At 45.3% G+C, this 14,354-nt stretch overlaps 1 protein-coding gene across 1 annotated transcript in view; it reads right to left on the reverse strand.

Moving 5' to 3' along the window:
* Positions 1-14,354, reverse strand: part of dnah2 (dynein, axonemal, heavy chain 2) — a 288,980-nt gene that overhangs the window by 242,067 nt on the left and 32,559 nt on the right. The window contains exon 7 of the mRNA XM_060854787.1: positions 7,441-7,632. Coding sequence (XP_060710770.1) covers positions 7,441-7,632 — 192 coding nt within the window. The remainder of the gene's footprint in view (positions 1-7,440; positions 7,633-14,354) is intronic.

Raw genomic sequence — 14,354 nt, forward strand, 5'->3', positions numbered from 1 at the left:
TAACAACATAGGAAGGGAAAAGGATGATATTCTGAAGGGAGGCGATAGAAAGTGAGGCTAGAATTTAAAAAGAAGGTCCTCGAGGGTAGTAATATCTAGATTACTTCTGGTGCTACAAGCTTGTGAGGGTAGGAATAGAAGGACAGAGCAGATGAATGCATGGCTGAGGAGCTGGTGTAGGGGAGCAGGGTTCACATTTTTGGATCGTTGGAATCTCTTCTAGGGTAGAAGTCACCTGTACAAGAAGGACGGATTGCACCTGAATTGAAATTTGTAAGGAGATTTCAGTTATCTGTAAGAATAATAGGGTGGTTATGGTAGGGGATTTTAACTTTCCAACCATCGACTGGGACTGCCATAGTGCTAAGGGTTTAGATGGAGAGGAATTTGTTAAGTGTGTACAAGAAAATTTTCTGATTCAGTATGTGGATGTACCTATTGGAGAAAGTGCAAAACTTGACCTACTCTTGGGAAATAAGGCAGGGCAGGTGACTGAGGTGTCAGTGGGGGAGCACTTTGGGGCCTGCGACCATAATTCTATTAGTTTTAAAATAGTGATGGAAAAGGATAGATCAGATCTAAAAGTTGAAGCTTCAAATTGGAGGAAGGTAAATATTGATGGTATTAGGCAAAAACTCTCAAAAGCTAATTGGAGGCAGATGTTCACAGGTAAAGGGACAGCTGGAAAAATGGGAAGCCTTCAAAAATGAGGTGAGAGTCCAGTGACAGTATATTCTTGTTCGGGTGAAAGGAAAGGCTGGTAGGTATAGGGAATGCTGGATGACTAGAGAAATTGAGGGTTTGGTTAAAAAATAGAAGCATATGTCAGGTGTAGACAGGATAGATCAAGAGAATCCTTAGAAGAGTATAAAGGAAGTAGGAGTATACTTCAGAGGGAAATCAGGAGGGCAAAACAGGGACATGAGATATTTTTGGCAAACAGAGTTAAGGAGAATTCAAAGGGTTTTTATACATATATTAAAGAGAAAAGGATAGCTAGGGAGAGAATAGGGCCCCTCAAAGATCAGCAAGTTGGACTTTGTGTGGAGTAACAGGAGATGGGGGAGATACTAAACGAGTATTTTGCATCAGTGTTTAGTGTGGAGAAGGACATGGAAGATATAGAATGTAGGGAAATGGTGACATCTTGAAAAATGCTCATTTAACAGAGGTGGAGGTGCTGGACATCTTGAAATGCATAGAAGTGGTTAAATTGACAGGACCTGATCAGGTGTACCCGAGAACTCTGTGGGAAGCTAGGGAAGTGATTGCTGGGCCTCTTGCTGAGATATTTGTATCATCGAGAGTCACAGGTGAGGTGCTGGAAGACTGGAGGTTGGCTAACGTGGTACCACTATTTAAGAAGGGTGGTAAGGACAAGCCAGGGAACTATAGACCAGGGAGCCTGACCTCGATGGTGGGCAAGTTGTTGGAGGGAATCCTGAGGGACAGGATGTACATGTATTTGGAAAGGCAAGGACTGATTAGGGATAGTCAACATGGCTTTGTGTGTGGGAAATCATGTCTCACAAACTTGATTGAGTTTTTGAAGAAATAACAAAGAGGATTGATGAGGGCAGAGCGGTGGACATGATCTACATGGACTTCAGTAAGGCATTCAACAAGATTCCCCATGGGAGACTGGTTAGCAAGGTTACATCTCTTGGAATATAGGGAGAACTCACCATTTGGATACAGAACTGGCTCAAAGGTAGAAGACAGAGGGTGGTGGTGGAGGATTGTTTTTCAGACTGGAGGCCTGTGACCAGTGGAATGCCACAAGGATCGGTGCTGGATCCACTACTTTTCATCATTTATAGAAATGATTTGGATGTGAACATAGCAGGTATCGTTAGTAAGTTTGCAGATGACACCAAAATTGGAGTTGTAATGGGCAGCAAAGAAGGTTACCTCAGATTACAATGGGATCTTGATCAGATGGGCCAATGGGCTGAGAAGTGGCAGATGGAGTTTGATTTAAATAAATGCGAGGTGCTGCATTTTGGGAAAGCAAATCTTAGCAGGACTTATACACTTAATGGTAAGGTCCTAGGAAGTGTTGCTGAACAGAGACCTTGGAGTGCAGGTTCATAGCTCCTTGAAAGTGGAGTCGCAGGTAGATAGGATAGTGAAGAAAGCATTTGGTATGCTTCCCTTTATTGGTCAGAGCATTGAGTATAGGTTATACAGTACACTGGTTAGGCCACTTTTGGAATATTGCCTGCAATTCTGGTCACTTCCTATTGGAAGGATGTTGTGAAACTTGAAAGGATTCAGAAAAGATTTATAAGGATGTTGCCAGGGTTGGAGGATTTGAACTATAGGAAGAGGCTGAACAGGCTGGGGCTGTTTTCCCTGGAGTGTCGGAGGCTGAGGGGTGACCTTATAGAGGCTTATAAAATCATGAGGGGCATGGATAGGATAAATAGACAAGGTCTTTTCCCTGGGGTGAGGGAGTCCAGAACTAGAGGGCATAGGTTTAGTGTGAGAGGGGAAAGATATAAAAAAGAGACCTAAGGGGCAATGTTTTCATGCAGGGTGTGGTACGTGTATGGAATAAGCTGCCAGAGGATGTGGTGGAGGCTGGTACAATTACAGCATTTAAGAGGCATCTGGATGGGTATATGAATAGGTAGGGTTTGGAGGGATATTGTCCAAGTACTGACAAATGGGAAGAAAGTGAGGTTTGCAGATGCTGGAGATCAGAGCTGAAAATGTGTTGCTGGAAAAGCGCAGCAGGTCAGGCAGCATCCAAGGAGCAGGAGATTAGACATTTCTTCCTGAAGAAGGGCTTATGCCCAAAACGTCGAATCTCCTGTTCCTACTGACAAATGGGACTGAATTAGGTTAGGATATCTGGTCAGCATGGACATGTTAGACCCAAGGGTGTGTTTCTGTGCTGTGCATCTATTTGACCACTCTATTTACTCGATCCATTCCCCTCATGATTTTATAAGGTCACCCTTCAGTCTCCGATGCACTAAGAAAAACAGCTCCAGCGCAGTGGCTCAGTGGTTAGCACTGCGCCAGGGATCCGGTTTTGATTCCTCTGGTGACTGTCTGTGTGGAATTTGCACATTCTCCCTCTGTCTGCATGGCTTTCCTCCGGGTCCTCTGGTCTCCTCCCACAGCCCAAAGATGTGCAGGCCAGGTGAATTGGCTATGCTAAGTTGTCCCATAGTGTTTGGTGCATTAGTGAGAGGGTTACTCTTCGGAGGGTTGGTGTGGACTTGTTGGGCCGAACTGCCTGTTTCCACACTGTAGGGAACCTATTCTATTCGGCTTCTACTTGTAGCTCCAGCCCTCCAATCTTGGCAACATCCTTGCAAGTCTTTTCTGAATGCTTTCAAGTTTCACAACATCCTTCCAATAGGAGGGACTCCAGAACTGCACATAATATTCCAAAAGTGGCTGAACTAATGTCCTATTTCTGACAGTCTTTAGGGCTGAGGTGATGGTAATTTAAAAGTTGTATGTAGCCATGAACTAAAAACCCCGAAGGCAACATTTTGGAAGCAAAGGGGTTGAAGGTATTTACCATTCACGGGGTGAAGTAAATGGAACTATGAACATTTTTCTTGAAGCTATTCAGTATATCTCCTTATTTTAAATAAAAATGTTAAAATTTCCTGTCCCGAGTGTTGTTTTTGCCTTAAAAGGTTAATTTCATAGAATCCCTACAATGTGGGAGCAGACCATTTGGCCCATCGAGTCCACTGCATTCATGACTGAACCATGAATGACATCATACATGAGGCTGATAACCCACAGCACAGGCATGGGCACAGGCGTGGTTAGGCACAGGAATTCACTCGTACTCACACATGCACAAACAGAAACATGAGCAAACAGACGCACTCTCACACAAAGGCATCCAAACAGATAAACACAGATTTGTGACCATCAGGAGAGTGAGAGGTTCTGGGAGACAGGCAGTAAAGTGATGCTAAGGCCACAGTGACGTCAGCCATGATCCTACTGAGGAACAAGCAGGCATGAGGAAGCAAACGGCCCACTCCTGTTCCTATTTCTTATCACCTTCTCATCACATACACACTGCAGCAGCCGAGACTGGATAGAAATCTAGAGGATCATCACTGCCTGCCCTTTCCTCAGCCAACAGGCCAATTAAACACGACTTTGGACAGCCACCTAACAATCTGAGAAAAGCAAACTGTTAAAACACAGAGATAACAGCAGAGCAGAGCAGAGCAGAGGATCTGATCGGGCCTTACCTGGTATGTATGAAGGCAGCACGTGCAAAGTGGGCTTTCCAGTTTTGACAACACTCAATGCAGTCTTGGAGAGTGACCTTGCTCAAGTTGATGTGGCCATCAAATATCCTGTCCAATGAGATCTCTCCAGAGCACAGACGAATTATTTCATTACTCAGCTGAAAAGAGACCGTGTGACAGACGGGAAGAATAGATTCATTGCTAGCTGTATTCAGAGTGAAAACAATAAGGTCACGCAAGGTAAAGTGGGCCCGGTCACTGCAATTCAATTCATTGCATTGAACATGTATTTCCAACCATTATGGCGAGATGCTAATTTGCACAAAGTAATGCAAACCAAATCTTGTTTAAGCTAAAGAGTGTACAACCACGATAATCATACTCACTGCATAGTCTGTTCAAATAAACCACCATTTCAAATTTACACAACCTATTTCCATATCATGCATATTCCTTCATGTACTTTATTTACATAATTTATTTACACAATCTGGCCCTTTAACTTCTGTAATTAATTAACACCATACTTCTAACAGTGCCCTGAAATTTGGCACTTCAATGAGCATACAAAAGCTTAATGTGTTCGAACGTTAGCCTTTCAATTATTTGGGTGATGTTAGGCCATTTACAGCACCTCTTTTCTCACAATAGAAGAATTTTAAACAAAATTGTTCATCAGCCACACTTTAACATCTGAACAGTAACATTTGAAGGAACCCCAGCTTCAGAAATTTGTACAACTCAAAAAATGATGCTTAATCATTGGAGCATACGAACAGATATGACACAACCAATTCCAGCTGAGCTACTGCTCTGGCACTTTGTAATTGCCTGGGTGAAGCAGATTCCAACTTGGCCCAGCTTCATCGGCGTATTTACCATTACTACCGCAGTGAATAAAACACGGGGAGCTTCCCACATTTACAAAATGTCTTCCCCCTCCCTCAAGGTAACTGAGCTCAGCTCAGCCCTGAAACCTTTGCAACGATTGGGAGGGGGATGTTTCACAAAGCATTCCCTAATTTTATTCATCTTCCTTGCCTTGGTAAATAAACCAGTGAGAACCCCTGCTGTCTTTATATCGTAACTCCCGCTCCCAGTATTTTTTAATCACCAGATGTTGCTAGTAATGATTCTCATTTAGCATTTGAGCTGCTATAGGTTACATTTTCCTTCTTGACTTGCCCCGTTATCACTCCCTTTTTGCTTTTCAGCATCACCCTCTCACTTAATCACGCCATATCACCGATCTTGCCTTTTGTTCTTACAAAGTGCTCACCCTCAGAACGCCGCTGTGCTTACACCTACAGCATGTCCCAGTTGCGATGAGGGGTTACCAACACTAATGTGGAAAATGGGAGTCAGTAAAATACCTCACTTTGCTTATTTGTACTTCTGTAAGGTACTAATTTGAGCTCAGTTTGAGAAATGTGTCCAGTTGAGGGTGCCGCAGTTTAGGAAGAATGTGAAGGCATTAGAGGGAGTGTGCAGGAAACGTTTATGGGATGGTTCTAGGGACCAGGAATTGCCATTATGAAGATGAATTGGAGAAGCTGTGATTGTTCTCCTTGGAAAAGAAAAGGCTGAGATGAAATCTGATTGAAATATTGAAAATCAGGAGAGACTAGGCAGTGTAAACAGAAAGAAAACATAACCACACTAAAAGGATCAAGAATAAGATGACACACATTTTAAAGTTATTATTACAAGAATACAAATTGGCACGATGAATAACTTTTTCACACAGTAAGTGATTCACTGCTGGAATGCACTGCCTGTGAGTGTGATGACAAAGTACTAAAGAGATATTCTAAAGGGTGTTAGATGTTTATTTGACAAAGAATAATGTGTAAGGTTATGTGGGAAAAGCAGGGGCTTTGCTCTAGGTGAGATCCTTATTTGGTGAACTGGCACAGAAATGATGGGCTGAAGGGCCTCCTGAAGATTAGATTACTTACAGTGTGGAAACAGGCCCTTCGGCCCAACAAGTCCACACTGACCCGCCGAAGTGCAACCCACCCATACACCTACATTTACCATGGCAATTTAGCATGGCCAATTCACCTGACCCGCACATCTTTGGACTGTGGGAGGAAACCGGAGCACCCGGAGGAAACCCACGCAGACACGGGGAGAACGTGCAAACTCCACACAGTCAGTCGCCTGAGGTGGGAATTGAATCCGGGTCTCAGGCGCTGTGAGACAGCAGCACTAACCACTGTGCCACCATGCCGCCCATAAGTGTAACAGTTCTCTCTGTCTGCAATAGGTCAATGGTCAATGGGCGTGGAATTACCAAAGCATGGCAGGGTGGAGTGGTGCTGCAATGAGGGGCCACAAATCAGGGCCAGGGCACTCAAATTCACTCAAAAACTAAAGGCTGGCCACAATCTCTGAAAATGCCAGAGGACTGGGCCATTCACATTTCGCCTATCAAGGTGGCCAGGTTACCAATACTGGCTTCTGCATCATGACTTCTCCCCCAGTTTTACCAGGCATAGGAAATCCTGGAGATTTGGGAATCATTGCCATTTCTGAAGAACTCCCTCATCATTTTGCGACAATTCAGGCCAGTTGCTCTTCCTCCCTCTCCATGGCTGCGAGCTGACCAGCAGAGTGTTTACACTGCTAGTGATTTTAGATGTACACCCTGCCACTGTGAGTCCTTGCAGATCCCCAGTGGTGTTCCAATGGCACACTGAAACCCAAGCACCACATCTCCTCTCAACCCGCATGAACCAGCACACCAGGCCAACTTTCACAGGAGAAAGTTGGGGGTTATTCAGAAATGGTAGCATGGTGAAATGCTGCACTAAAAGCTTGATAATTTAAGAAAAATGCACAGATTGAGGGGTATAAAGTTCTTTGAGGGCCTGCAAATGAATTAAACATTGGCAATAAATTGATCTTGGTTTTGAATGAGGTGTAACAGGAAGGAAGATTATTTGGAACACAGGTTGAGGAGAAAGCCATTTCGACCCTCGAGCCTATTCCATTTATTTGTTGATTTGTATCTCAGCTTCAGTTACCTGCCTGGGCTGCATTGCCCTTAATCCCCTTACCTAACAAAACGGGTTAATCCCAGGTCTGAAATTCCGTGCATTTCCTGCTCTAGCCTCTTGAACGGATGACCTACTGCATTCAGTGGTAACATATCAGCCACTGAGCCCTAGCCAGCTCCACGGCCAGCTCTGGCTTTACTCACTTTACGGAAGAGCGCGGTGATGCGATCCCTGGTGTTGTAGAACTTCGAGTTAACCCAGATGATCCGGATGAGGTTGAGGATGTGAGGCAGCTTGGCTGGAATGTCTTTGACTTTCAGCTTCACCAGCTCCCCACAGGGACTGGTGAGGACAGACAGGAAGCCGAGGTTTGACTGGGCCTGTGAACGTCCATCCTGAATGCAAGAAAAATTCGATAAATTACAAAAGCAGGACAAAACACAAAAACTCAACGCCACTCAAAAGGGAACCGAAATAGCATCTTTGTAGCAGAAATCCATTTCCAAGGTTTCTTACAGAGGGAAGAGTGAACCCTGAGGGCAAGAATAGAGGGATGGGGTAGGCGAGGAAGGCAATTCAAAGGATGGGTTGTTACGGAGGTGGGCAGTGATGGAATAGACGGGGGGGGGGGGCTTGACAAGAGCTCTTCAAAGTGTGGGGGCGAGCTAGCTGACAGGTTTCAGCCACGTTTTTAGAAAAGTCATATCTTAATGCTCTATGGAGAGGATTTAAGATTTAAATGGCCATGTTATTTTTATAATTGCATATTTAAAGAACTGCATTAGGAATACATTACTGTCTCATCAATCTAATGAAGTGAACAGTGCGACGATCTAATTGTTTGCCCATCCAGAAAAGAAAATCACTCAGGGTATGGATGTTCAATTTGTCAGACACACTGACACAGCTATCAAAGCATTTACCAGGGATTGGAAACTCAGAAACTTCAGCAGCCACAGCGTTTTGCTGGAGAGCGTTCCGAACTTCCACTACTCCTTTGTGTGAGGGATAGCTTTCCACCATCGCTCTTGAACAGCCTGATAGTAATTTGCAGATTATAACCCCGTGTTATTGTTTCCTCTTCCAGTCCTACCGAACCTGTGACTCATTTTGAAGCTGACAATCCACCAAGGAGCATGACTGCAGGACACTGCAGAGGACAGCATGGCCTGAAAGGCTTAGGTAGCCAGGGCTGAAAATGTCAGCTTTATTTCCTGGGGGTGGGGGGGCGAGGTGATGCTGCAGAGAATCAGTTGAAGTTGACAGTCATTGGTGGGCAATAGCTTTACTGGACTTGATCAAAAATAGGAAGCAGGTGGTCAGGTTCAAGAGGATTTGAGAATTTCTGCAGGGAGAGGCCATACCGCTTATAAAGTATGTTGTTAAGAGTAGAGACGATAAGTACGAGAGTTCGAGTGCAGTTGGAGAAATCTAGAAATGCAAGAAGTGCTTAGTTCTGTCTTTACAGAAGATGACATAAAAACTGGAGAAATGAAGGGAACTGAAAACTGTTAAATCCCAGAACCCAGATAATTAAGATCCAGGTACTAATGGTCATGTCCAGTCAAGTAAAAGGACAGATTAGTTGTCAGCTCTCAAAATCCTTTTAATTCTGGAACAATCCCAGTAAATTAGAGGAGGTGAAATATAACCTCACTGTTTAAAAAAGGAAAACATGGACTTACTGATTAATTAGAGACAAAAAAACTGCAGATGCTGGAATCCAACATAGACAGGCAGGAGGCTGGAAGAACAAGGAGCTTCAGGAGGTGGAGAACTCAACGTTTTGGGTGTAACCTTTCTTCAGGACTGGGGGTGAGTATAGGGTGAGCTGCAGATAAAGGGGTTGATGGAGGCAGGGTGGTGAAGCGGGGATAGGTGAAGACAGGCAGAGGGTATGAGCTGGCTGGTCATTGTGAGGAATGGATCAGGTAGGTGGCAGGGCGCAGTGGAAGGGAGAGTGAGGGGCTGGGAATGGAGTTGGGGGATGAGAATGGAGGTTATTTGAAATTGGAGACCTCAATGTTGAGTCCTCCGGGCTGTAGGCTGGGAAGTAGGCGGCAGATGAGGTGTTGTTCCTCCAGTTTGCGATTTGTTTTGTTGTTGCAAGGATGGTCATGTTGGAAAGGGAGTTGGGAAGGAGAATTGAAATCGGCAGTGACTGGGGGGGTCTGGTTGGCCCCTGCCACTGATCCGATCCCTAAGTTTATGATTGGTCTCCCCACTGTAGAGAAGACCACACCGGGAGCACCTGATGGAGTAAACTCAGTTGGAGGAGAGGCAGGCGAACCTCTGTCTCACCTGGAAGGACTGTTTGGGGCCCATGATGGAAGTGAGGAGGGTGGTGTCCCAGCAGGTTTGCATCATTTCCGGTTGCAGGGGAAGGTACCTGAGGGTTCGGAGGGGGTTGGTGGGAAGAGCGGCACAAACCAAGGACTGTCCTCGTGGAAGGGAGAGAGGGGTGGGGAGGGGAAGGTGTGCTTGGCGCTGGGGTCTAGTTGGAGTTGGCAGTAGTGTTAAAGGGTGATGCGTTGACTGTGGGGACTAGTGGGATTGTAGGTGAGAACAAGGGGGACTCTGACCCCTGCCACCTACCTGATCCATTCCTCCCATTGACCAACCAGGTCGTACCCTCTACCTGTCTTCCCCTAGCCCCAATTCGCCACCCTGCCTCCGTCACCCCCCTTATCTGCAGCTCCCTCTAAACGGACCCCCAGTCCTGAAGAAGGGTTACACCCGAAACATCGACGTCTCCACCTCTTGATGCTGCCTGGCTTGCTGAGTTCTTTCCAGCCTCCTGCCTGTCAACTTACAGATTAGTTAGCCTGACATCAGGAATAGGGGGAAATGGTAGAGTTTACTTAAATTTCATTTGATTTATTGTAGTCACATGTATCTAAGTACAGTGAAAGGTTTTTTTTCTGTGAGCAGTATAGGCAGATCAGAGCAAACAAGGGCCTAAACAGTGTTTCCTGGTGAAGCAGTATTTCACCTGGACCTCCTCCAATCTTGTGGATTGTATTCGCTGCACCCAATGTGGCCTTCTGTACAGTGGAGAAACCAAACACAGGCTGGGTGACTGCTTTGTGCAACAGCTCTGGTCTGTGCACAAGCATGACCCTGACCTTCCCATTGCTGGTCATTTAACATCCTGTCCTGTACCTGTCTGTCCTCAGCAATTTGCAGTGTTCTAGTGAAATATAGCACAAGCTAGAGAAACAACATCTCATCTTCAGACTGGACACTTTACAACCTATTGGACTTGATATTGAGATCAACACTTTCAAACTGTGAACCATTTTCTTTTAGTTTGTTATTGTTACGTAAGTTGAAAGCATGCAGGTTTATTTTAAAACAGAAAGTGTTTTCTGAATTTTGAAGTAAACTTCAAGTACTGGTTCAGCTGCCCAAAGGGAAAGGCTGGGAGATGGACTGTTCCAAAATAGACACATGTAACAACTGGCTGTGAAATGGATACCTGATGTTTGGTTGCTGTTTTGATAATTCGAATTTAACCAATCAGTTTAAATTATTCCCAGAATACTAAAACCCAATTGAGTTTGAATTTATTGTTTTGACAACATTGGACCAATGAGATGGTATGATCTTGGGTAGGTATAAAAAAAAAGGGGCATTTTGAAAATTGGTCTGAGAAGAACTGCCAATGATCAGCCGAGCAAATGCCGCAGAGCCAGAGAGCTACCTGCCCATCTAACATCTTGCTCTTAAAGAAATGAGAAAACACTCTCTATCAAAGGGACCGTTTCACGTAAAACAGACTCACAGTAAAAAAAGAGAAGACCCAGGGAGATCAGCTGAAGGAAGAGTAAAGACTGCAGAGAAGACAGAGATTGTGTGGTTAAGGTGATGTTTAATAAGTGTGTTTCTGATACAGTATTTTTTATGGAATTTGGTTAGATAGTCAGTAGTTAAGAAAAAGGGGGCCTGGATTTTGTGAATACGTTTTGTTTAGTGTTCACTATTAACATTTGAAAAATAAACAGTTATTTTTCTTTAAATAGTGTAAATTATTCTCTGTCACTTACATTTTAACAGATTCTGAGGCAATGCAAACTTTTCTGGGTTTCTGGTTTTACTTAACAGAGGGGTTTGACTTCTGCATTATAACAGTTTGGGGGCTTGTTTTCCGGGATTTGGACAGGTTGAGTTGGATCTAGATAGATTTGAACCAATTTGGGGTAAGAAAGATCGCAGAAGATTTCAACACTTGGCAATTAGTGTCCTAGATCATTGAATAAAACTTGGGTCAGAAAATTAGTTTAGTTTTGGTTACTTGTGGTTGGTTAAATTAAAAGTGAGGGAAATGGCTCTTAAGATTGCTAAAGAGCTTCTGGGGTTCGAAGATGCTTCCCAAATTTGCCAAGAAAGTTTAGAAAGACAGAGGAAGGATATACTTTTAGAAGGAGCAAACAGGTTGGAAGTGGGTCTAACCAGGGACAAATGGAAAGCTGAAACTGTAATGGAGTGGTGAAGCACTCAGGTGTATCAGAGAAACAGACAAGGGCAGTAAAGCTAGAAAAACTTAAACTACAAATGAGGCAACTGGAGTTCGAAGATAGATACAGGGAAAGAAGAGCCATGTTAGAAGATAAAGAAAGGGAGAGAAGGTTCTTAGCTGAGCAAAAAGAAAAAGAAAGATAAAGATAGAGAGAAGAAAGAGAGACAGAATGAAAAGGAGAGGGAGAAGGTTGTGTGCGCTGGATTGATAAGGTGACTAGTCTTTCTTTCTTTTAGTTTATCAGTAGGCACGTTGGGAATTTAAAATACTGGGAATGGAGGTTAAGGAAGTGGAATATTCCTCCTGCCGAATGTGCAAGGTAAGGGTCACCACTAGTGTCCCTACTGACTGCATCTGCAGAAAGAGTACCCACTCCAGCTGCTCGAAAACTGGAGCTGGAGCTGGATGGACTTTGGATCATTCGGGAGGTGAAGGGGGTTATTGAGAGGAGTTATGGGGAGGTAGTCACACCTCAGGTACAACAAGAAGGAAGATGGGTTATCGTTAAGGGACAGAAAGGAGACCGGCGGGCAGTGCAGGGATCCCTTGTGGCCTTTCCCCTCAACAACAAGTATACTGTTTTGGATACTGTTGAAGGGAATGACTTACCGGGGTGAGCAATGGGGCACAGGTCTCTGGCACAGAGACTCTCCCTGTTGCTCGGAAGGGAAGGGGGAAGAGGAACAGGGCGGCAGTCATTGGGACTCCATAGTTAGGGGGACAGATAAAAGGTTCTGTGGGAATGACGGAGACTCATGGTTGCCTCCCATGTGCCAGGGTTCATGATGTCTATGATTGCATTTTTGGGATCCTTGCGGGGGCGGGGGAGCAGCCCCAAGTCGTGGTCCACATTGGCACCAACAACATAGGGAGCAAGAGAGATAGGGACTTGAGGCAGGAATTCAGGGAGCTAGGATGGAAGCTTAGAGCTAGGACAAACAGAGTTGTTATCTCTGGTTTGTTGCTCATGCCACGTGCTAGTGAGGCCAGGTATAGGGAGAGAGAGGAGTTGAACATGTGGTTATAGGGATGGTGCAGGAGGGAGGGTTTCGGATACCTGGATAATTAGGGCTCATCCTGGGGTAGGTGGGACCTTGACAAAGAAGATGGTCTACACCTGAACCAAAGGGGGTACAATACCCTGCAGTGGGGGAAATTTGCTAATGATCTTCGGGTGGGTTTAAATTAATTCAGCAGGGAACCAAAATTGTAGTTGAAGTAGAGAGGAGGTTGAGAGTAAGGAGGTTTCAGGATCGCACCGGCAAGCAAGAACTTGGTTTCATGTCTATCTATTTCAACAGCAGGAGCATCCGGAATAAGGCGGGTGAACTTGCAGCATGGCTCAGTACCTGGGATTTCACCACTGTGGCCATTTCAGAGACATGGGTAGGGCAGGGACAAGAATGGTTGTTGCAGGTTCCTGGATTTAGATGTTTCAGTAAGAACAGAGAAGATGGTGAAGGGGGGGGGGGGGGGGGGGGCATTGTTAGTCAAGGACAGTCTTATGGCTGCAGAAAGGACGTTTGCGGTCTCATCTACTGAGGTAGAATGGGCTAAGATTAGAAACAGGAAGAGAGAGGTTACCCTGTTGGGAATTTTCTATAGGCCTCCAAATAGTTCAAGAGATTTAGAGGAAAGGATAGCAAAGATGAATCTTGATAGGAGTGACAGTGACAGGGTAGTTATTGTGGCGGACTTCCACTTTCCAAATACTGACTGGGAATACGATAGTTCAAGTACTTTAGATGGGTCCGTTTTTGTCCATTGTGTGCAGGAGGGTTTCCTGACACAGTATGTAGACAGGCCAACAAGGGGCGAGGCCACATTAGATTTGGTACTGGGTAGTGAACCCGGCCAGGTGTTAGATTTGGAGGTGAGCACTTTGGCGTCCCTGGGACGCCCGAACCAACCAACCCAACCACCCCGTGGCTCAACACTTTAACTCTCCCTCCCACTCCACCGAAGACATGCAGGTCCTTGGACTCCTCCATCGTCAGAACACAACAACACGACGGTTGGAGGAAGAGCGCCTCATCTTCCGCCTGGGAACCCTCCGGCCACAAGGGATGAACTCGGATTTCTCCAGTTTCCTCATTTCCCCTCCCCCCACCTTGTCTCAGTCGATTCCCTTGAACTCAGCACCACCCTCCTAATCTGCAATCCTCTTCCTGACCTCTCCGCCCCCACCCCACTCCGGCCTATCACCCTCACCTTGACCTCCTTCCACCTATCACATCTCCATTGCCCGTCCCCCAAGTCCCTCCTCCCTACCTTTTATCTTAGCCTGCCTGGCACCCTCTCCTCATTCCTGATGAAGGGCTCTGGCCTGAAACGTCGAATTTCCTGTTCCTTGGATGCTGCCTGACCTGCTGCGCTTTAACCAGCAACACATTTTCAGCTCTGATCTCCAGCATCTGCAGACCTCACTTTTTACTAGAGTAAGATTAGGGCCAATCAAGGATAGTAGTGGGAAGTTGTGTTGGAGTCCGAGGAGATGGGAAAGTGCTAAATTAATATTTTTCAACCGTATTCACACAGGAATACAGGCTATTAGAATAGACGGCATTGAGATTCACAAGGAGGAGGCTTTAGCAATTC

This window comes from Hemiscyllium ocellatum, chromosome 44 (assembly GCF_020745735.1).
Source record: "Hemiscyllium ocellatum isolate sHemOce1 chromosome 44, sHemOce1.pat.X.cur, whole genome shotgun sequence".
In the NCBI taxonomy this organism is placed as follows: domain Eukaryota; kingdom Metazoa; phylum Chordata; class Chondrichthyes; order Orectolobiformes; family Hemiscylliidae; genus Hemiscyllium; species Hemiscyllium ocellatum.